The sequence below is a fragment of the Nerophis ophidion genome, linkage group LG13 (genome assembly GCF_033978795.1).
Source record: "Nerophis ophidion isolate RoL-2023_Sa linkage group LG13, RoL_Noph_v1.0, whole genome shotgun sequence".
Classification (NCBI taxonomy): Eukaryota; Metazoa; Chordata; class Actinopteri; order Syngnathiformes; family Syngnathidae; genus Nerophis; species Nerophis ophidion.
In genome coordinates this window covers 56,517,635-56,541,880 of record NC_084623.1, presented here as the reverse complement: position 1 = coordinate 56,541,880, position 24,246 = coordinate 56,517,635, and the positions used below count along the sequence as shown (strand labels likewise).

The 24,246-nt window shown below is 42.8% G+C and overlaps 2 protein-coding genes across 3 annotated transcripts in view; both read left to right on the top strand.

Annotated features, from left to right (window-relative positions):
- LOC133564763 (P2Y purinoceptor 3) overlaps positions 1 to 5,697 on the top strand; it is a 36,080-nt gene extending 30,383 nt beyond the window's left edge. For both annotated transcript variants that reach the window (XM_061919248.1, XM_061919247.1), the window contains one exon: positions 327 to 5,697. In XM_061919248.1, coding sequence (XP_061775232.1) covers positions 327 to 1,164 — 838 coding nt within the window. In that variant the 3' untranslated portion in view covers positions 1,165 to 5,697. The remainder of the gene's footprint in view (positions 1 to 326) is intronic.
- Positions 5,698 to 10,704: 5,007 nt separating this feature from the next.
- LOC133564762 (rho guanine nucleotide exchange factor 17-like) overlaps positions 10,705 to 24,246 on the top strand; it is a 149,505-nt gene continuing 135,963 nt past the window's right edge. Inside the window, exon 1 of the mRNA XM_061919246.1 lies at positions 10,705 to 15,296. Within this exon, the coding sequence (XP_061775230.1) occupies positions 10,944 to 15,296 (4,353 nt within the window). The 5' untranslated portion in view covers positions 10,705 to 10,943. The remainder of the gene's footprint in view (positions 15,297 to 24,246) is intronic.

The window sequence follows — 24,246 nt, the reverse complement described above, 5'->3', positions numbered from 1 at the left end:
GACTTGTCCAGGGTGTACCCCGCCTTCCGCCCGATTGTAGCTGAGATAGGCGCCAGCGCCCCCCGCGACCCCAAAAGGGAATAAGCGGTAGAAAATGGATGGATGGATGTATGTTAAGAGCTAAAAATCATAGATTTTGATAGTTGGCGCTGTCTTAAAAGTATGCTAACATCTGCTATAATAGCATGCGAAGGTTTTAGCTAACTTTGTATGTTTAGAACTAAAAAAATTATTGATTTTGATACTTGGCGCTATTTTAGAGTATGCTAACATGTCGTATATTAGCATTTATTTTGCGTTTTTTTCCTCCTGTCCTCTTCTTCCAGCAATCTTCACGGCAGCATCCTCTTCCTCACCTGCATCAGCGTTCACCGCTACATGGGCATCTGCCACCCGCTGGCGGTGTGGCACAAGCAGGGCGGGCGGCGGCTGGCCTGGGTGGTGTGTGCGGGGGTGTGGCTGCTGGTGGCGCTCCTCTGCGCGCCAACCTTCTACTTCGCCTCCACGGGAACCCAGCGCAACCGCACCGTGTGCTACGATTTGAGCACGCCAAAGCAGTCGGCGGACTACTACCCTTATGGCATGGCGCTCACCTGCCTGGGCTTCCTGTTGCCTTTTACGGGCGTGATGATGTGCTACTTTAGGATGGCGCTCGTACTCTGCCGGCCGGCGTCCTACCAGGGCGTCAATGCGCGGGCCCTGAGAAAGAAGCGCGAGAAGGCGGGGAAGATGATCGTTGTGGTGGCGGCGGTCTTCTGCGTCAGCTTCCTGCCCTTCCATCTCACCAAAACCCTCTACCTGCTGATCCGGACTCTGCCCGCCGTGCCCTGCGAGACCAGGAACCTTTTCTCCGTCATCTACAAGAGCACCAGACCTTTTGCCAGCATGAACAGCTTCCTGGACCCCATCCTCTTCTACTTCACTCAGCCGCGCTACCGACAAAGTACCAGCAGCTTTCTGCTCAGAGTCACCAGCTTCAGGGACAAGAGCAGCAGTCACACCAAATCATCGAGTCAACACATCACATCATCAAGTCAGACCCTAAAATCAAGTAGTCAGCCCCTAAAATCAAGTAGTCAGTCCCTAAAATCAAGTAGTCAGTCCCTAAAATCAACTAGTCAGCCCCTAAAATCAAGTAGTGAGCCCCTAAAATCAAGTAGTTAGCCCCTAAAATCAGATAGTCAGCCCCTAAAATCATGTAAAGAGTCTCTAAAACTATAGTTAACCCATTAAATCATGAAGTTAGCCCCTAAAATCATGTAAAGAGTCCTAAAATCAAGTAGTCAGTCCCTAAAATCAACTAGTCAGCCCCTAAAATCAAATAATCAGCCCCTAAAATCAAATAGTTAGCCCCTGAAATCAACTAGTCAGCCCCTAAAATCAAGTTGTTAGCCCCTAAAATCATGTAAAGAGTCTCTAAAAGTATAGTTAACCCATTAAATCATGACGTTAGCCCCTAAAATCAAGTAGTCAGCCCTTAAAATCATGTAGTCAGCCCCTAAAATCAAGTAGTCAGTCCCTAAAATCAAGTAGTCAGTCCCTAAAATCAACTAGTCAGCCCCTAAAATCAAGTAGTCAGCCCTTAAAATCAAGTAGTCAGCCCCTAAAATCATGCAGTCTCTAAAAGTATAGTTAACCCATTAAATCACGAAGTTAGCCCCTAAAATCATGTAAAGAGCCCCTAAAATCAAGTAGTCAGCCCCTAAAATCAAGTAGTCAGTCCCTAAAATCAACTATCAGCCGCTAAAATCAAATAATCAGCCCCTAAAATCAAGTAGTTAGCACCTAAAATCAACTAGTCAGGCCCTAAAATCAAGTTGTTATCCCCTAAAATCAAATAGTCAGCCCCTAAAATCATGTAGAGTCTCCAAAAGTATAGTTAACCCATTAAATCATGACGTTAGCCCCTAAAATCATGTAAAGAGCCCCTAAAATCAAGTAGTCATCCCCTAAAATCAAGTATTCAGTCCCTAAAATCAACTAGTCAGCCCCTAAAATCAAATAATCAGCCCCTAAAATCATGCAAATATCCCCTAAAAGTATATAGTTAGCCCCTACAAATTGTGAAGTTAGGCCCTAAAATCATGTAGTCAGCCCCTAAAATGAAGTAGTTAGCCCCTAAAATTATGAAGTTAACCCCTAAAATTAAGTAGTTAGCCCCTACAAATTGTGAAGTTAGGCCCTAAAATCAAGTAGTTGGCCCCTAAAATCAAGTAGTTAGCCCTTAAAACCATGTATTCAGTCCCTAAAATCATGTAGTCAGCCCCTAAAATGAAGTAGTTAGCCCCTATAATTATGAAGTTAAGCCCTAAAATTAAGTAGTTAGCCCCTACAAATTGTGAAGTTAGGCCCTAAAATCAAGTAGTTGGCCCCTAACATCAAGTAGTTAGCCCCTAAAATCATGTAAATAGCCCCTAAAAGTATATAGTAAGCCTTTAAAATCATGAATTTACCCCATACAATCACATAGTTAGCCCCTAAAAGTATGCACTTAGCCCCTTAAATCATGTAGTTAACCCTGTAAATCATGTATAGAGCCCCTAAAAGTATATAGTTAGCCCTTACAATCACATAGTTAGCCCTTACAATCACATAGTTAGCCCCTAAAACCATGTAGTTAGCCCTAAAATCATGTAAAGAGCCCCTAAAAGTATATATACTTAGCCCTTACAATCACATAGTTAGCCCCTAAAATCACATAGTTAGCCTCTAAAATCATGTAAATAGCACCTAAATCTATATAGTTAGCCCTTAAAGTCATGCAGTTACCCCAAACAATCACACAATTAGCCCCTAAAACCATGTAGTTAGCCCCAAAAATTATGTAGTTAGCCCCTTAAATCATGTAGTTAACCCTGTAAATCATGTATTTAGCCCCCAAAATCATGTATAGAGCCCCTAAAAGTATATAGTTAGCCCTTACAATCACATAGTTAGCCCCTAAAACCACGTAGTTAGCCCCTAAAATCATGTAAAGAGCACCTAAAAGTATATAGTTAGCCCTTACAATCACATAGTTAGCCCCTAAAATCGCATAGTTAGCCCCTAAAATCACATAGTTAGCCCCTAAAATCATGTAAATAGCCCCTAAATGTATATAGTTAGCCCTTAAAGTCATGCAGTTACCCCAAACAATCACATAATTAGCCTTTAAAACCATGTAGTTAGCCCCTAAAATCATGTAAATAGCCCCTAAATGTATATAGTTAGCCCTTAAAGTCATGCAGTTAGCCCAAACAATCACATAATTAGCCCCTAAAACCATGTAGTTAACCCCTAAAATTATGTAGTTAGCCCCTTAAATCATGTAGTTAACCATGTAAATCATGTATTCAGCCCCTAAAATCATGTATAGAGCCCCTAAAAGTATATAGTTAGCCCTTACAATCACATAGTTAGCCCCTAAAACCATGTAAAGAGCACCTAAAAGTATATAGTTAGCCCTTACAATCACATAGTTAGCCCCTAAAATCACATAGTTAGCCCCTAAAATCATGTAAAGAGCACCTAAATGTATATAGTTAGCCCTTAAAGTCATGCAGCTATACATAATTAGCCCCTAAAATCATGTAAAGAGCACGTAAAAGTATATAGTTAGCCCTTACAATCACATAGTTAGCCCCTAAAATCACATAGTTAGCCCCAAAAATTATATAGTTAGCCCCTTAAATCATGTAGTTAGCCCCTAAAATCATGTATAGAGCCCCTAAAAGTATATAGTTAGCCCTTACAATCACATAGTTAGCCCCTAAAACCATGTAGTTAGCCCCTAAAATCATGTAAAGAGCACCTAAAAGTATATAGTTAGCCCTTACAATCACATAGTTAGTCCCTAAAATCACATAGTTAGCCCCTAAAATCATGTAAAGAGCACCTAAAAGTATATAGTTACCCCTTATAATCACATAGTTAGCCCCTAAAACCATGTAGTTAGCCCCTAAAATCATGTAAAGAGCACCTAAAAGTATATAGTTAGCCCTTACAATCACATAGTTAGTCCCTAAAATCACATAGTTAGCCCCTAAAATCATGTAAATAGCACCTAAATGTATATAGTTAGCCCTTAAAGTCATGCAGCTACACATAATTAGCCCCTAAAACCATGTAGTTAGCCCCTAAAATGATGTACTTAGCCCCTTAAATCATGCAGTTAACCCTGTAAATCATGTATTCAGATCCTAAAATCATGAAGTTAAGCCCTAAAATTATGTAGTTAGCCCTTAAATCATGCAGTTAACCCTTTAAATCATGTATTCAGATCCTAAAAGCATGAAGTTAAGCCCTAAAATTATGTAGTTAGCCCCGTAAATCAAAAAAATATTGCACTGGATGTGAAGATTGAAGTCTGTTTCATGTGTTTGCTATTTTGCAGCGACTGTGAAGGCGGTCGCCCCGCTCGCATGAAAGATCATTTGAATGACTGGACTCTAATGTGCGACTGTCCATCTTGTGGGAACTCACCTGCAGTATTATTACGGATCACTATTTGGCCCTTGTCATGCAGCTTGATGTGTAGTTGCCAGGATCTGTCCACTAGATGGCGGCCCGGGTCACCTTTTGTGTGAGTACAGTAGCCAAGGTAGTCTGTGTGTTCTATGACTCGTGCATGTTTCTCCGTGTAATGTTTGAGCTGATGTGTAAATTTATATTTTATTTTTCTGCCAACGCAAGTTATGATTGCCTGATGCTGTGACACTGCACACATTGACTGATGAATGTTGTGTTGCATGTTCTAGAGCAGGGGTCGGGAACCTTTTTGGCTGAGAGAGCCAAGAATCCGAATATTTTAAAATGTATTTCCGTAAGAGCCATATCATTTTTTTCCAACACTGAACACACCTAAATGTGTGCATTTTTAAGTAAGACTAACATTTTTAGAGCATAATAAGTCTCTTATTCTTTGTAATAACATTGATAATCTGAAGCTAACTGTGGAGGGGGCGTGGCCTGCGGGCCTGCAGCGAAGCAGGGTGTGCCAGGACCGGATTTGAAATCAGCGACAGGTGCATAGACAACCCACCTGGGCCTTGTTATCTAATCACCTGTCGCTCTGTTATAAGCAGCAGCCAGGAGGAGAGACAGGGTTGGTGCTGGAGCCAGAGTGCGAGCGAGAACGAAAGAGAAAAAGACAATTGCTAGAAAGCAACTGAGAGACTTATTGAAAAATAAAAAAAATATCGTAACCCTGAAACAGGCTTTCATGTCGGTGCTTGGTGGTCTGAAGAACCCACAGGAGGGCAAGCCCTAAAAAACCCAATAATAAATAAAGTGCGGTAGAAAAAGGATGGATGGATTCAAATGCATGAGCATGTTTAATATTTTGAACGTTATTTTTAACAGTGGAATTAGTCATTACTTATTGTGTTAAGCAGTGTTAGCTCAGATTTATCCGAGAGCCAGATGCAGTCATCAAAAGAGCCACATCTGGCTCTACAGCCATAGGTTCCCTACCCCTGTTCTAGAGTGTTCTATTACACGCATGCAGCAAATATCTCTCCATGTGAGTCTTTTATTGCATGTATAAAACTGGAGTACAATCCAATTTTCTTACACGGGTCGAAGATCTTGAAAATGTTCTTGAATGTTGTTATGAAGAATCGAAATTTGGCGGGTCGAACTGTAAGCGTGGCCGTTATTTTCCACTCCATTTGTGAGTTGATGTATTGTAACTGAATTAAAACTGCTGTGTTTACATCAGGTGTGTCCAAACTGTCCTGTGTTATGGCCCAGACCAGGTCGCAAACTCAAAAGCACCCGGGGGCTGCCGGTGCTAGTCCGGGTGAGACTTCAGAACCAGGTTTGAACCACGTTCATATCTACCAGATGGAGTGACCCTGAGCTAAAAAACAAACAGCGTTTTCTTCAACATAAAGCATAAAAAATGTTTTACTTTATATCGACAGATAGACTTGAGGTTGATATAGAGATTTCATAATCAAATTTAAAAAAAGAAATATATATATACTGTTCATATGTATAAACATATGTTGCATATTTTGTGTTTCTGCTTAAAAAAACAGGGTATTTCTCCAACAAAAAGCACATAATATATAAAAAATGTAAGTTTATATCTACAGATGGACATGAAGTTAAACTACAGATTTAAGAATTAAGAAAAAAATTATGCTGTAAAATAATAAATAAATAAAATGTGTTAAGAATTATTGACCAATTTAAGGATCGAATTACTTCACATCAAATATTTTATTTTTTGGGGAGTTGGAAAATTGCATATTTTGTGTGTTTGTCATTAAAAAAAAAAGTTTTTTTCTTTCCTCAATATCGACAAATAATGCTAACGTTTATCTAGAGGTTTAGAATAAAATAATTTCTAGAGATAAAAAAAACAAAAAACAAACAAAGGACTTATTTTTAACATTGTTATGACTGACATCCTTCCGGAATCAAACTTGAGAAGAGCCCTGAAGGTTAAAAAAATAATAATAATTAAAAAAATTAATGAATTATATATATATATATATATATATATATATATATATATATATATATATATATATATAAATCTATATATATATATATATATATATATATATATATATATATACATATATATATAATTTTATTTCATATTTTTTATAGAATTTATTTTGTATTTTTTTAACCTTTAGGGCTCTTCTCTCTCTCTCTCTCTGTCTTTCTCTCTATATATATACGTGTGTGTATATATATATATACACACACACACACACACATATATATGTATATATATATATATATATATATATATATATATATATATATATATATCAAAATGCTTTCATTTTTCAGTGGAAAAAGTTAGAACACCCCTGGTCGAGACTTCTTTTTTTTAACTAAATAGAAAAGTTTGATGTTATTTGGTTCGAAGGAAGCAAAATGTACAGAATTTATATAAAGTTTTATTTTGGGTTCAATCATCCGTCATGTTCCCCACAAGCCTGAGGGGGGCGCTGTAGTCAAAGTCTACTGTTTTTCTGCTCCTTTTCTCGGCATGAACAAGATGACCTGTAACGTAAACATAACTAAATTATGAAGAACTTTTTGTTTTCTTTCATGGTAACTTGTCTTTTTGAAAAATACAAAAATAAAAAATGAACCAACTATTTTATTTTATATTTATTTTTTATTGTCTTTTTGGTGCTGAAATCTATGTTTAATTCATTGAAAAAATAAATAAATTGAGACCTGCAGTTAATTGATACACTGAATAATAATAAAATAAATATGGATACGTGCTTCTTTAAAAAAAATATTTTCTTTACTCAATACGGACGGATAGTGATAACGTTTATTTGGAGATTTAGAATAAAATTATATCTAGAGATACAAAAAAAAACACAAACAAAAAAAAGACTTATTTTTAACATTAATATGACTGATATATTAAATCAAATACAAATATCAAAATGCTTTCATTTTTGAGTGGAAAAAGTTGGGACACCCCTAGTCTAGAATTTGTTTTCTTGATATACATTTAAATATTTTGATTCACATTAATTTGGTTCGAAAAAAGCAAAAGTTACGGAATAAGTTTTATTTTGGCGCCCCCCTCACAAGCCTGAGGAGGGCGCTGTAGCCAAAGTCTACCGTTTGTCTGCTGCTTTTCTCGGCGCGAACAAGACGATCTGTAATGTAAACATAACTTAAATATGAACAATTATTTGTTTTCTTTCATGGTAACAAGTTATTTTGATTTTAATTTTTTCTTTAAATAATCAACTGTTTTGCGTTGTTTCATATTTATGTTTCAGGCGCTGTAAAAAACTTTCAATTCATCGAAGAAAAAATAATAATAATTTGAGGCAGGGCTCAGCTTGTGTTACCGCATCAGCTTCCTGCTATTAAAATAAGTTATATAAACATAACTTATATATGAAGAATTATTTATTTTTTTCATGGTAACTCGTCATTTTGAAAAATACAAAAATAAAAAATGACCCAACTCTTTTATTTTATATTTATTTTTATTGTCTTTTTGGTGCTGCAAACTACGTTTAATTCATCGAAAAAAAATTAAACCTGCATTTAATCTATACATTGCATAATAAAAAACAATATGTACTGTATTCGTGCTTCTTTAAAAACAGGATTTTCTTTATTAAATATCGATAGATAGTGTAACCTATTTTCATGGTTTTGCCTCCTTGTGATGTTAAGTTCCTGTTATACAGTACATGCCTTGAGCTCTTATTTTGAAGGTGAAAAGAACGAAATATATATATATATATATATATATATATATATATATATATATATATATATATATATATATATATATATATATATATATATATATATATATATATATATATATATATATATATAAAACCTCGGTTACAATAGTGATAACGTTTATCTGGAGATTTAAAATAAAATAATATCTAGAAATAAAAAAAACAAACAAACAAAAAAGGACTTGATCCACATTAATTTGGTTCGAAATAAGCAAAAGTTACGGAATAAGTTTAATTTTGGCGCCGCCCTCACAAGCCTGAGGAGGGCGCTGTAGCCAAAGTCTACCGTTTGTCTGCTCCTTTTCTCGGCGCAAACAAGACGATCTGTAATGTAAACATAACTTAAATATGAACAATTATTTGTTTTCTTTCATGGTAACTCGTTATTTTGATTTTAATTTTTTCTTTAAATAATCAACTGTTTTGCGTTGTTTCATATTCATGTTTTAGGCGCTGTAAAAAACTTTCAATTCATCGAAGAAAAAATAATAATAATTTGAGGCAGGGCTCAGCTTGTGTTACCGCATCAGCTTCCTGCTATTAAAATAAGTTATATAAACATAACTTATATATGAAGAATTATTTATTTTTTTCATGGTAACTCGTCATTTTGAAAAATACAAAAATAAAAAATGACCCAACTCTTTTATTTTATATTTATTTTTATTGTCTTTTTGGTGCTGCAAACTACGTTTAATTCATCGAAAAAAAATTAAACCTGCATTTAATCTATACATTGCATAATAAAAAACAATATGTACTGTATTCGTGCTTCTTTAAAAACAGGATTTTCTTTATTAAATATCGATAGATAGTGTAACCTATTTTCATGGTTTTGCCTCCTTGTGATGTTAAGTTCCTGTTATACAGTACATGCCTTGAGCTCTTATTTTGAAGGTGAAAAGAACGAAATATATATATATATATATATATATATATATATATATATATATATATATATATATATATATATATATATATATATATATATATATATATATATATATATATATATATATATATATATATAAAACCTCGGTTACAATAGTGATAACGTTTATCTGGAGATTTAAAATAAAATAATATCTAGAAATAAAAAAAACAAACAAACAAAAAAGGACTTGATCCACATTAATTTGGTTCGAAATAAGCAAAAGTTACGGAATAAGTTTCATTTTGGCTTCAATCATTCGTCATGTTTCCCACAAGCCTGAGGGGGGCGCTGTAGCCAAAGTCTACCGTTTGTCTGCTCCTTTTCTCGGCGTGAACAAGACCATCTAGAATGTAAACATAACTTAAATATGAACTTAAATATGTCTTTTCTTTCATGGTAACTCGTCTTTTTTTTAAATAAAAAAATAAAATAAAAATACTCGTTTGTTTTGCTGTTTCATATTCATGTTTTAGGCGATTTAAACTACTTTTAATTCATCGAAGAAAAAAAAATAATAATTTGAGGCAGGGCTCAGCTTGTGTTACCGCATCAGCTTCCTGCTATTAAAATAAGTTATATAAACTTAACTTATATATGAATAATTATTTGTTTTCTTTCATGGTAACTCCCATCCATCCATCCATTTTCTCATTTTGAAAAATACAAAAATAGAAAAAATGACTCAACTCTTTTATTTCATATTTATTTTTATTGTCTTTTTGGTGCTGCAAACTACGTTTAATTCATCGAAAAAAATTAAACCTGCAGTTAATCTATACATTGAACAATAAAAAACAATATGTACTGTATACGTGCTCCTTTAAAAACAGGATTTTCTTTATTCAATATCGATAGATAGTTCCTGTTATACAGTATATGCCTTGAGCTCTTATTTTGAAGGTGAAAAGAACGAAAATGATGTCATGTTGGAGTGGAGCAAAGTTTGGGAAAAAAAAAAAATATATATATATATATATAAACCCTCGGTTACAATAGTGATAACGTTTATCTGGACATTAGAAATAAAATAATATCTAGGGATGTTAAAAAAAAAAAAAAGACTTGATCCACATTAATTTGGTTAGAAATAAGCAAAAGTTACGGAATAAGTTTTATTTTGGCTTCAATCATCCGTCATGTTTCCCACAAGCCTGAGGGGGGCGCTGTAGCCCAAGTCTACCGTTTGTCTGCTCCTTTTCTCGGCGTGAACAAGACCAACTAGAATGTAAACATAACTTAAATATGAACTTATATATTTGTTTTCTTTCATGGTAACTCGTCTTTTAAAAAAATTAAAAAATAAAATAAAAATACTCAACAGTTTTGCTTTATTTCGTATTTATGTTTTAGGCACTGTAAACTACTTTTAATTAATCGAAGAAAAAAATATATAATTTGAGGCAGGGCTCAGCTTCCTGCTATTAAAATAACTCCCCCGTACAAGAAAATAAATTAAAAAAAAAAAAAAAAAAGCTTTTCCTCTCAATCCCCGAGGGGGCCACGACAAGCCCCGCCCACCCCCTCTTGCCCTATCTCAGGCATTAACATGCACAAAAAACAACACAAGTCACGGAAATCCAAATGATGCCAAAAAAAAAAAAAAAAAAAAAAAGAAGAAGGCAACCCGCAAACAGTTTGGGAGACTGATGCGGGATTCGAACCTCTCGCCGGCGCGTGAATAGCTGCAGAAAAACAAGAAGAAGAAGTTGCTGCAAACATGTGAGTTTGAAATGAGTTGAAATTGCGCGTCGGGCAACAAAAGAGCGACATGAACAATGGCAGAGAGACACAAGAGGAGAGGCTGCAGCCGCCAAGTCTCCAAGTCGGGCTGCCGGGCCGCCGATAGAAGCCAGCCGGACAAACGTGACGAGCGGGAGGCAGGCGGCCGCCTTCCCCCGCACGAGCAGCAGCGTCATGCCAGCGCGCCAAGGAAACTTTCCAAAATCTCCGCCGCCGCCGCGACCGCAGAGCCAAAGAAAGCCTCCTCCGCCCCTCTCTCCTCCATTGCTCCCTCCATCCGCCAGCTCACCGAGCGATTCAGCAGCGCAGCCCGGCCTGGGGACACTGCAGCGGCGCCGCGTGGCTCGAAGGACGGCGGTGGACGCGCGGGACGCCCCCCCCTGGACGGGACTTTTCTGAAAAACTTCCCCTCGGACTCGGACTCGGAGAAAAAAAGCGAAAGGCGGACTTCGGCGGCGGAAAAACCCGGTAAGAGAGATCCTTTCCCCACTTTGAGTAGTCACCATGAAGAGGACGTCAAATCGGATTTTATCCACTTGAACTCGGACAAATGGCCCAGCGTGACCAAAATAAGACGGCTGTTTGATGAGAGACAAAGCCGGGCCGCGGAACCTCTCTCCTCGGCTTTATCTTGGCCCCAGGCGAGCTTAGTCCGAGGGCACGGCGCGATGGACTACCAGCAACCGTGCTCGCTCGACGAGGAGGCGGCGTTTGGCAAGCGTAAAGTCAGAAGCAAGTTTCACAACAGCCTCGGTAGCTGCTCTCAGAAAAGTAACTCGTCTCCGTTCAGCTCCGAGGCAGAGGCTGCCGCCGCTAAGACCCCCGCGCTGATAGAGTTGACACCTGACCCCCTCGCTGACCTTCAGACCTCTGCTACTACTTCCCGGAGCGGTTCCTCGTGCGCGTCCTTTCTTCAGGAGCCGATATTGAGGGAGAGAAGGGTTAGACAGGGGGTCGGGCTGCCCAGGGATAGTTTACATTCCTCACATAGCTCCTCTACAGCCCAGGCCTCCCCCTCCTGCTCCCCCTTGTGTGCTCCAGCTCCAGATAAAGCCATTACCTTCTCCTCTACTGTAGCTCCGTCCTCAGCCCCCGCTAGAGTTGACCTTCCGCGCAGCTCCTCGTGGAGGTTCAGCTCCGGAGACGAAGAGGAAGGACGCAGACGGAGAATAAAAGGTCTGGGTGGCCCCTCTCATCCTCTAGCCGGTTTTTTATCACACAGTAAAAACGGCCGGTGGAGTACGAAGAGCATCGGCCGGTCGTCCGGCAGCGAGGAAGAGAGCCCGGGTTCTTTAGGCCCGTCCGGTCGGGAGGCGGTACGCCGGCGCTCTCTAAGGAAGAAGAAGAAGTTCTGTGGCCGTGATGACGATCATGATGGCGAATCGGAAGACAGCGACAGCGACAGTCCCATGACAATGGAGCGCTCGGATCGGCACCGCCAAGGGAACCTAAGAGGAGAACTGGCGCTGAGGTTATCCCGGAGCCACTCCGCAAGAGAAGCCGCCGTTCATAGTAACAGAGCCCGGGTGCAGCAGCAATGGGAGCGAATCACTTCACCAGCGCCGACCACATCGCTTCCCGGCGTGTCACGGGTGTCAAAAGTCAACATCCCCTCTTTTGTTTCCAGTCCGGGTGCGTCCCGATGCAGTAGTCGATATTCCAGCACTGAGACGCTGAAGGAAGAGGACCAGGCTGGCTGCACCAACAGGTTGTCTCACACAGCTAAAAATGCATCCTCGTCCGTGTTAAGTAAAACGTATTATGGAAATTTTACGATGTACCGTTCCCCTAGCTTCGGACACGGAGATAATTACCCCCGTGCACAAGTCCGGATGCACCCCAAGATCGCTTCCTCTTATGTGACGGCTGCAAGGGTCGGTGGGACCGGGACGTCGCAGCAGACAACAGGAAGTGACCGAGCAGAAGAGACGAATGGAATATCCAAGTCCAACCCTGATATCGCGACAGAAACAATGACTCTTTTAAACTTCCTCAAATCGGACCTGTCGGAGCTCAAAGTGCGGAAAACTAGCGAGGGAGAGAAATGTGGAACGAGCTCGCAGAGTCACGTCGGACCGTCCGCTCGCCGCCTGTCCCTGAAAGACCTGACAGCCACCCTGCGCCGCGCCAAGTCCTTCACTTACTCGGGCAAATGTTCAACAGCCGGGCGCTGTTACCTGGCAGGTGACACCACGAAGAGGAGTTCCTCCGAGCAACAGCTCGACTTGGACAGCGAGAAGAATGCAGGCCGGGCGGTTGTGTCAGAGAGGGAAGTAGAAAGTGACGGAGGCGATTTTAGGGTCGGACGAGGACAACGGTTGTTGGATTATGGCTACCATGACGAGGATGAGGAAGTGATGCCGGCGCCATTGCAGGAAAGATATGTGCAGGAAGCCAGGCAGGTTATTCAGGACATCTGCCAGATGAACACCAGAAATGATGATGACGATGATGTGAACACTGTAAAGGACTTCAAGAAAACAAATGAGGAGAAGAGGAAAGGAACAAGTATGGAAGGTGAAACAGAAACGGACCAGGGGGCTGAGTTGGAGACCACAAAGGAAAGGAATAAACATGAGCAGGAGAGAGAGAATGGGAAGAGGGAGAAGAGCGGGAGGGATGAACAAAGTATGCAGCTGGAGAAGCTAAACAGTCGAGACTGCCAGGAGAAGGTGAAGAGACAGAACAGAGAGACCGCCAGGGCATTAAGGAAGGAGGACTCGGAGGAAAGTGTCTTCTACGACCGATCTGTGGAGGAACTGTCCGGCCACGAGTCCAGTTTAACAGATGAAGGGATTGTAACGGAGCCGGAGATCGGCCCCGGTGACCCCTTCGAGAGGGTTTTCGTGGGGTCAAGGGAGGTTAATTTGGGGTCACACATTGCTAGGGATGTACTAGGGCAGCCCGTCACCATATGGAAACAATCCGCACTCCACAAGGAGGAAGGGCTTAAGAAAGAAAGAGAGGAAATGATGGAGAACAACACGGGTTGTTCAAATCATCTGAATGAAGTCTGCATACCTTCATCCTTGCCTCACTCCTGTTTGGAGGAGGGTGACGACGCCATCATCACGGACTTGGATACCACTGGTAGCAACGCTGGCACGGCAGGACCGGCAACCCCCATCCGGCGAAGGCGCAAGTTCTCCCCTCCCGGCAACGTTCACACAGCCTCAGAGGTTAGTAACACAAACCTGACCGCAGCTGATGTGGAGTCCACTGTTTATCGCTCCCTGAGTGACCCCATGCCTCAGAGAAGCGCCTCTGTGGCAGAGAAGGACATGTTTTCCTCCGTTGACAGCAACCTTCTAGGATCTTTAGCTGTCAGAGGAGAGCCCCCAGAGTCCTCAGCTATGCCCACCTTGGCTGAAGACAAAGGAAGTGTGGCCAGCGACTTGTCAGGATACAGTGACGGAGGACTCCGGGATGATGTTGTCACCGACTACAGTGGCGTCATCCGGAGCATTGTCGCCGAGCCAGGAGCCATGGACGGACTGATAACGGACGATCATGCTAGTTGTAAAGCTCCCAAGAAGAAATCGTTTAGTGACCCCAGTCGCCGCAGCGATGCATCTTTACTTTCCCACAACGACTGTCAGTCCAAAGGTCAGTCCAGCAGCACTGAGCCAATCAACGAGCTGGGTCAGTCAGGCCTGATCCCACCTTCCAGCAGTGAACCGATTTTGAGCCAGCAAGTAGAAAGAGTCGAAGTGGAACGGCAGCCTAAGGAGGAAACGGTGAAACAGTCGCATGATTGTCACCACGGAAACAGCGATACTGGACAAAAGGCTCCTTCCCAACCTGACACTCCTGACTGCGAAGATGATGTCATGGATCAAAACAGACAAAAGAAAGCAGAGGAAACAAGAAGGTTCAACTTCGACCTCAAGCTGGCGGAGGCGTTATCCCCGCGAATGGTTCGGCGCTCCCCTAGAAAACGTCCAAACAGGTTGGCTCAGTTTTTTTCCCACGAAGACCCCTTTGAGCCCGCAGAACTAGAGGAGCTAGATGCATCTGGACTCACCCCTCCTCCTCCCGCATCCAAGCCCAAGAACAGACCGAAGCACGTACGGCATGCCAGTGAGCCGGCCACCTTCATACCCATCTCGCCGCCACCTCGACCACAGCCTCTCTCAGGTTCTCCGGCCTTGAGGAAGGCCCCTGTAGAAGAGACCCCATTTCTGGAGGAGGCCACCCAGAAATACTTCCTAGAGACTTCTGAAAGAGTAGCAGAGGGCACAGGGCCTCTCCCTCCTCCTAGGGACGGGGCTGAAGAGTCTGCGTCTGCACCCAGCGAGACCCGCGCCAGTCCAAGCACAGGAGTACCGCACCCTGGCTCGGACCATGCACCATCTGCACCAGCGCCCCAGAGGACCAAGCCGAGAGTGGTGAGTCCGCATTGATTTATTTTCGTCTTGTCCTCTGATGCTCGAGTTCTAAGTCACATGGGGAGTTTTAAGGGTGCAATTGGGAGATCAGAGAAAACCATTACAGTCTGAGCTGTGTTCAACAAACATCAGAGGATGTTATTGGTCGGATTAAACAAACGTCAGACAGGCGGTCCAAGCCGGTGAAGTGCGGGTCTGGTTTTACTTGGATTGATTGATCCCGTCCAATAGGGATTGTCTTGGTGCCAGCGTTCTAGAGACATGGCGCGATCACCTCGCAAATCAAACCGGTCTTTACGGCAGGGGTAGGGAACCTATGGCTCGGGAGCCAGATCTGGCTCTCGGGTAAATCTGAGCTGGCGTTGCTTAACACGATAAATAATGAATAATTCCACTTGTAATCACAGTGTTAAAAACAACGTTCAAAATATAAAACATTCTCATGCATTTCTAATCCATCCATCCGTTTTCTACCGCACCTGTTAAAGGGAAGAAGTTATTTATTTATTGGTTAGTGTGGGGCTCGCCCTCCTAGGGGTTCTTCAGACCACCAAGCACCGACATGAGACCCTGTTTCAGGGTTTCAGTATTGTTTTATTTTTCAATTAGTCTCTCAGTTGCTTTCCAGCAATTGTCTTTTTCCTCTTTCGTTCTCGCTCGCGCTCTGGCTCCAGCCCCAACCCCGTCTCTCCTCCCGGCTGCTGCTTATAAGAGAGCGACAGGTGATTAGACAACAAGGCCCAGGTGGGCCGTCTACGCACCTGTCGCTGATTTCAAGGCCGATCCCGGCAACACCCCGCTTCGCTGCAGGCCCGCAGGCCACCACCCCCTCCACATTTAGCTTCAGAATAACTATGTTATTAAAAAAGAATAAGAGACCTATTATACTCTAGAAATGTTGGTCTTACTTAAAATTGCATGCGTTTAATTGTGTTCAGTGTTAAAAAATATCATAAGGCTCTTAAGTAAATACATTTTAAAATATTTGGCTTCTTGGCTCTTTCAGTCAAAAAGGTTCCCGACCCAAGATGCGGTTTATTCCTGTCATGGCTACCAGATGTGATCACATGACTCATTCTGTCGCGATGCCATAATGCGTCCAAGGTGCTCGAACCCCGACATCATGTACACCTGTGTCGTGGTGCTGTGGGAAGGGACCTTTCTTATACTGCAGGGGTGTCCAAAGTGCGGCCCCCGGGGGGGCCATTTGCGGCCCACAAGTCATTTTTTGAACGGCCCCACTCACATTGTAAAAATACTATTAAAAAAACAAACATAAAAAGTGTCATAAAAGAGCCAACAGGTGAAATGTAACAAGAAAATGTTGCAATGTTGACTCTAATAACACAAAGCTGCCATGCAGGCTGTTTCTTTCGTTAAAAAATAATAATCAATCAAAATCAATAACATTATTAATTAAAGCTGCAAGCAGCGTTGGTCGGGTCCGCCTTTGGCTGCTGCCCCCGAGACCCACGGCCGGATAAGCCACTATTTTGAGAATCTAATACATTGTGAAAGTAATGCAGTTGTTGTATTGAAGTGAAAATATCAAACTTCCTGTTGATCTTTGCCAAAGTATGTTGATTATTAACATGTAGGTCTAAGTGAGACCTACATAGTGTTTTTTGTTTCATGTCTCTCTGACATTCCTACCGGAAGTTACAAGCAGTTTTGTCTGTGTTTTCTCCCTAGGAGCGGTTTGTCCGTGTTGTATTCCTAGGGGGCGGTAGAGCGCAATTTTGAGTTTTGAGGTTAGGTTTTTTCATCAGATCGCAATTTTTGTCAGACCTGATGTGTGTGTCAAGTTTGGTGAGTTTAGAAGCATTTTAAGGGGGTCAAATAACAGCTCAAAGAGGCAAAAATGATATCACACACAAGTAAACACTCTTCGGGACTGCTTGTATCACACATGATATCACACACAAGTAAAAACGCTGCGGGACTGGTTGTATCGCACATGATATCCCACTCAAGTAAACAAGCTGCAGGACTGCTTGTATCGCACATGATATCACACACAAGTAAACACTCTGCAGGACTGCTTGTATCACACATGATATCACACACAAGTAAACACACTGCAGGACTGCTTGTATCGCACATGATATCACACACAAGTAAACACTCTGCAGGACTGCTTGTATCGCACATGATATCACACACAAGTAAACACTCTGCAGGACTGCTTGTATCACACATGATATCACACACAAGTAAACACACTGCAGGACTGCTTGTATCACACATGATATCACACACAAGTAAACACACTGCAGGACTGCTTGTATCGCACATGATATCACACACAAGTAAACACTCTGCAGGACTGCTTGTATCGCACAGTGCTCATGTAATTAGTCTTTGATGGTGATGAACTATATTATTATATTTATGGATACAATATATATATATATATACATATATATACATACATATACAGTATATATATATATATATATATATATATATATATATATATATATATATATATATATATATATATATATACTGTATAAGAAATAAAAAATATACATATATTGACTACACTTGTTAAATAAAGCCTCTGTTTTGTTTTTAATGAATACGTAGGCCTATTACGCTACTGTACTGTAATGTTGGTCATGAAGGTGTTTTCTGAGGTGGTTAATGGTGAGCTGCTACCTTACCGTGGTAGAGGAGTTTGCGTGTCCCAATGATCCTAGGAGCTATGTTGTCTGGGGGTTTTCATGCCCCCTGGTAGGGTCTCCCAAGACAAACAGGTCCTAGGTGAGTGATCAGACAAAGAGCAGCTCAAAGACTTCTATGGAATTACAACGAAATGAACCCAGATTTCCCTCGCCCGGACGTGGGTCACCGGGGCCCCGCTCTGGAGCCAGGCCCGGAGTTGGGGCACGATGGCGAGCGCCTGGTGGTCGGGCCTGTTCCCATGGGGCCCGGCCGGGCACAGCCCGAAGAGGCAACGTGGGTCATCCCTCCAATGGGCTCACCACTCATAGCAGGGGCCATAGAGGTCGGGTGCATTGTGAGCTGGGCGGCAGCCGAAGGCAGGGCACTTGGCGGTCCGATCCTCGGCTACAGAACCTAGCTCTTGGGACGTGGAACGTCACCTCACTGGGGGGGAAAGAGCCTGAGCTAGTGCGCGAGGTAGAGAAGTTCCGGCTGGATATAGTCGGACTCACCTCGACGCACAGCAAGGGCTCTGGAACCAGTTCTCTCGAGAGGGACTGGACCCTCTTCCACTCTGGCGTTGCCGGCAGTGAGAGGCGACGGGCTGGGGTGGCAATTCTGGTTGCCCCCCGGCTCAAAGCCTGTACGTTTGAGTTCAACCCAGTGGACGAGAGGGTAGCTTCCCTTCGCCTTCGGGTGGGGGGACGGGTCCTGACTGTTGTTTGTGCTTACGCACCAAACAGCAGTTCAGAATACCCACCCTTTTTGGGTACACTCGAGGGAGTACTGGAAAGTGCTCCTCCGGGTGATTCCCTTGTCCTACTGGGAGACTTCAACGCTCATGTTGGCAACGACAGTGAAACCTGGAGAGGCGTGATTGGGAAGAATGGTCGCCCGGATCTAAACCCGAGTGGTGTTTTGTTATTGGACTTTTGTGCTCGTCACAGTTTGTCGATAACAAACACCATGTTCAAACATAAGGGTGTCCATATGTGCACTTGGCACCAGGACACCCTAGGCCGCAGTTCCATGATCGACTTTGTAGTTGTGTCATCGGATTTGCGGCCTTATGTTTTGGACACTCGGGTGAAGAGAGGGGCGGAGCTTTCTACCGATCACCACCTGGTGGTGAGTTGGCTGCGATGGTGGGGGAGGATGCCGGACAGACCTGGCAGGCCCAAGCGCATTGTGAGGGTCTGCTGGGAACGTCTGGCAGAGTCTCCTGTCAGAGAGAGTTTCAATTCACACCTCCGGGAGAACTTTGAACATGTCACGAGGGAGGTGCGGGACATTGAGTCCGAGTGGACCATGTTCCGAACCTCTATTGTCGAGGCGGCTGATTGGAGCTGTGGCCGCAAGGTTGTTGGTGCCTGTCGTGGCGGTAATCCCAGAACCCGTTGGTGGACACCAGCAGTGAGGGATGCCGTCAAGCTGAAGAAGGAGTCCTATCGGGTTCTTTTGGCTCATAGGACTCCGGAGGCAGTGGACGGGTACCGACGGGCCAAGCGGTGTGCAGCTTTAGCGGTCGCGGAGGCAAAAACTCGGACATGGGAAGAGTTCGGGGAAGCCATGGAAAACGACTTCCGGACGGCTTCGAAGCGATTCTGGACCACCATACGGCGCCTCAGGAAGGGGAAGCAGTGCACTATCAACACCGTGTATGGTGCGGATGGTGTTCTGCTGACTTCGACTGCGGATGTTGTGGATAGGTGGAGGGAATACTTCGAAGACCTCCTCAATCCCACCAACACGTCTTTCTTTGAGGAAGCGGTGCCTGGGGAATCTGTAGTGGACTCTCCTATTTCTGGGGCTGAGGTCGCTGAGGTAGTTAAAAAGCTCCTTGGCGGCAAGGCCCCGGGGGTGGATGAGATCCGCCCGGAGTTCCTTAAGGCTCTGGATGCTGTGGGGCTGTCTTGGTTGACAAGACTCTGCAGCATCGCGTGGACATCGGGGGCGGTACCTCTGGATTGGCAGACCGGGGTGGTGGTCCCTCTCTTTAAGAAGGGGGACCGGAGGGTGTGTTCCAACTATCGTGGGATCACACTCCTCAGCCTTCCCGGTAAGGTTTATTCAGGTGTACTGGAGAGGAGGCTTCGCCGGATAGTCGAACCTCGGATTCAGGAGGAACAGTGTGGTTTTCGTCCTGGTCGTGGAACTGTGGACCAGCTCTATACTCTGGGCAGGGTTCTTGAGGGTGCATGGGAGTTTGCCCAACCAGTCTACATGTGCTTTGTGGACTTGGAGAAGGCATTCGACCGTGTCCCTCGGGAAGTCCTGTGGGGAGTGCTCAGAGAGTATGGGGTATCGGAATGTCTTATTGTGGCGGTCCGCTCCCTGTATGATCAGTGTCAGAGCTTGGTCCGCATTGCTGGCAGTAAGTCGGACACGTTTCCAGTGAAGGTTGGACTCCGCCAAGGCTGTCCTTTGTCACCGATTCTGTTCATAACTTTTATGGACAGAATTTCTAGGCGCAGTCAAGGCGTTGAGGGGCTCCGGTTTGGTGGCCACGGGATTGGGTCTCTGCTTTTTGCAGATGATGTAGTCCTGATGGCTTCATCTGGCCGGGATCTTCAGCTCTCACTGGATCGGTTCGCAGCCGAGTGTGAAGCGACCGGAATGAGAATCAGCACCTCCAAGTCCGAGTCCATGGTTCTCGCCCGGAAAAGGGTGGAGTGCCATCTCCGGGTTGGGGAGGAGACCCTGCCCCAAGTGGAGGAGTTCAAGTACCTAGGAGTCTTGTTCACGAGTGGGGGAAGAGTGGATCGTGAGATCGACAGGCGGATCGGTGCGGCGTCTTCAGTAATGCGGACGTTGTATCGATCCGTTGTGGTGAAGAAGGAGCTGAGCCGGAAGGCAAAGCTCTCAATTTACCGGTCGATCTACGTTCCCATCCTCACCTATGGTCATGAGCTTTGGGTCATGACCGAAAGGATAAGATCACGGGTACAAGCGGCCGAAATGAGTTTCCTCCGCCGGGTGGCGGGGCTCTCCCTTAGAGATAGGGTGAGAAGCTCTGCCATCCGGGAGGAACTCAACGTAAAGCCGCTGCTCCTTCACATCGAGAGGAGCCAGATGAGGTGGTTCGGGCATCTGGTCAGGATGCCACCCGAACGCCTCCCTAGGGATGTGTTTAGGGCACGTCCAGCTGGTAGGAGGCCACGGGGAAGACCCAGGACACGTTGGAAAGACTATGTCTCCCGGCTGGCCTGGGAACGCCTCGGGATCCCCCGGGAAGAGCTAGACGAAGTGGCTGGAGATAGGGAAGTCTGGGCTTCCCTGCTTAGGCTGCTGCCCCCGCGACCCGACCTCGGATAAGCGGAAGATGATGGATGGATGGATGGATATATTTATATGTGTATGTATGTATGTATATGTGTATGTGTGTATATATATATATATATATATATATATATATATATATATATATAATATTTATCGGGCTGTTGTTGACCGTCCCCCCTCTTCATCGCCCCTGGCTTGTTGCCACGGCGACAGCAGCAGTAGCTGCCGAGTGACCTGGGCCAGCAGGAAATGGCCTGAGGAAAAGAGGAAGTTGTTGTGGTTACAGAAGTGTTTGATGACTTCCTACTCGGTGTGTGTGTGTGTGTGTGTGTGTGTGTGTGTGTGTGTGTGTGTGTGTGTGTGTGTGTCTCGCTGGTCTGGAAGACTTCAGTCCTTCTTCCCAGCATGCTGTGTTGACATCGGCTGCAGCGTGACGGCGTGTGTGTGACTTGGACACAATGTAACAATAACTTTGGCGGCCCGGCGGGGGGAAAAGTTTGCAACATGATTTGTGCAGGCAGTAAAACGGCGAGCTGAGCAATGGAGGACAGTTTTTTGGTCGTTTTCACCTTCAAAACCAGAACAAATGTAGAGATAGAAAATGCATTTTTGGTAGAAAATAAAAACATTTTTAAGCGATCTCCATGCAAACAGTTTTTGTAATCTAACCAGTTTTGAAAAATTTTAATCACAATTATTATATCAAATATTACATTGCGGTATTTGGTTTGAATCAGGAATTGCATTGTTTTGATAATCAATTCTGAATCCAATCGTCATTCCCGGAATTAAAATTGGATCAAATCATTCTGTGTTGGCCCTGCGAGGAGGTGGCGACTTGTCCAGGGTGTACCCCGCCTTCCACCCGATTGTAGCTGAGATGGGCGCCAGCGCCCCCCGCTACCCCAAAAAGGGAATAAGCGGTAGAAAATGGATGGATGGATGGGCATTAGGTACCCAAAGAATCACACTCCTAACAGTTGGCTGAATAGCCTCAAGTAACAAAAAATAGAAGCAAAATGTGATTAAAAACAGTGCCATGCTAACAATAGCATGCTTACATTTAGCATTAGTGAAATACAAATAATGACAATAAGGTGTATACCTGCAAAATTTGCAAAAAAATATGCTAACATGCTAACAATAGCATGGTTACAGTTAGCATTAGTGAAATACCAAAATATGACACTAAGCTGTATACCTGGAAAATTAGCTAAAAAATAAGCTAGCAGGCTAACAATAGCATGCTTACAGTTAGCATTAGTGAAATACAAAATATGACACAAAGGTGTATACCTGGAAAATTTGTAAAAAAAATAAGCTAACATGCTAACAATAGCATGATTTTACTTAGCATTAGTGAAATACCAAAAAATGACAATAAGGTGTATGCCTGCAAAATTAGCTAAAAGAATAGGCTAAGATGCTAATAAGAGCATGATTTCTGATAGCATTAGTGAAATACCAAAATATGAAACGAAGGTGTATACCTCGAAAATTAGCTAAAAAATAAGCTAGCAGGCTAACAATAGCATGCTTACAGTTAGCATTAGTGAAATACAAAATATGACACTAAGGTTGATACCTGCAAAATTAGCTAAAAAAATAAGCTAACAATAGCATGCTTACATTTAGCCTTAGTGAAATACAAAAATATAACACAAAGGTGTATATCTGCAAAATTAGCTAACAAAATAAGATAGCAGGCTAACAATAGCATGCTTACAGTTCGCATTAGCGAAATACCAAAATATGACACTTAGGTTTATACCTGCAAAATTATCTAAAAAATAAGCTAACATTTTAACAATAGCATGCTCACAGTTAGCATTAGTGAAATACCAAAATATGACACTGAGTTGTATATCTGCAAAATTTGCTAAAAAAAATAAGCTAACATGCTAACAATAGTATGCTTACAGTTAGCATTAGTGAAATACAAAATATTTCACTAAGGTTGATACCTTCAAAATTAGCTAAAAACATAAGCTAAAATGCTAACAATAGCATTCTTAAAGTTAGCATTAGTGAAATACATAATATGACAATAGGGTGTCTACCTGCAAAATTAGCTAAAAAAGTAAGCTAACAATAGCATGCTTACAGTTAGCCTTAGTGAAATACCAAGATATGACACTAAGGTGTATATCTGCAAAATTAGCTAATAAAATAAGCTAGCAGGCTAACAATAGCATGGTTACAGTTAGCATTGGTGAAATACATAGTATGACACTAAGGTGTATACCTGCAAAATTTGCAAAAAAAATAAGCTAACATGCTAACAATAGCATGCTTGCAGTTAGCATTGGTGAAATACATAGTATGACATTAAGGTGTATACCTGCAAAATTTGCACAAAAAAAAGCTAACATGCTAACAATAGCATGATTTCAGTTAGCATTAGTGAAATACTGTGTAAATAATTCATTTTACAAAATATATCTGCCGCTTTTAGTCCACTAATCTATAGAAACATATTTTTCTTCTAAAGTTTAGTGGGTATCGATGCCCCCTGTAGTCGGTAAATATGCACATCTAAAGGTGAAATAACGATATTTGTCCAGACAGTATCGAAGGTGTGCTGACCAGGTCTGAAAAACATGCACTTGTGGTCCTCCCGAAGGAAAGAGTGATGTAAGAGTCCTGAAAGAGGAGGAGACTCTTCTCTAAACTTGGTGTGTTTATATCCGTGGATTTAGGATGGACTTTCTTTTATCAGACCACCCAGTGGAATCCAGAACCTTCTCCGGGCCGATGATCTCATCGCTTGTCGCGGTGGCCAGCAGCACTAAAAGTCTGCTCTTTTTTGTCGCCTGGCGGGATTGCGTCATGGCTACTTGGTGTTGTTTTGGGCATTGGACCTGCCAATAATATTTGTTGTTCCTCTCGTGCTGCGTGAAGGATGATTGATGGGATTTACTGAGGTCTGATTTAGTTGATATCGATGTCATTTGGTTGGCATGCGTGGATCCAGTATCACACTTGCTGTCTGTGAATCTTC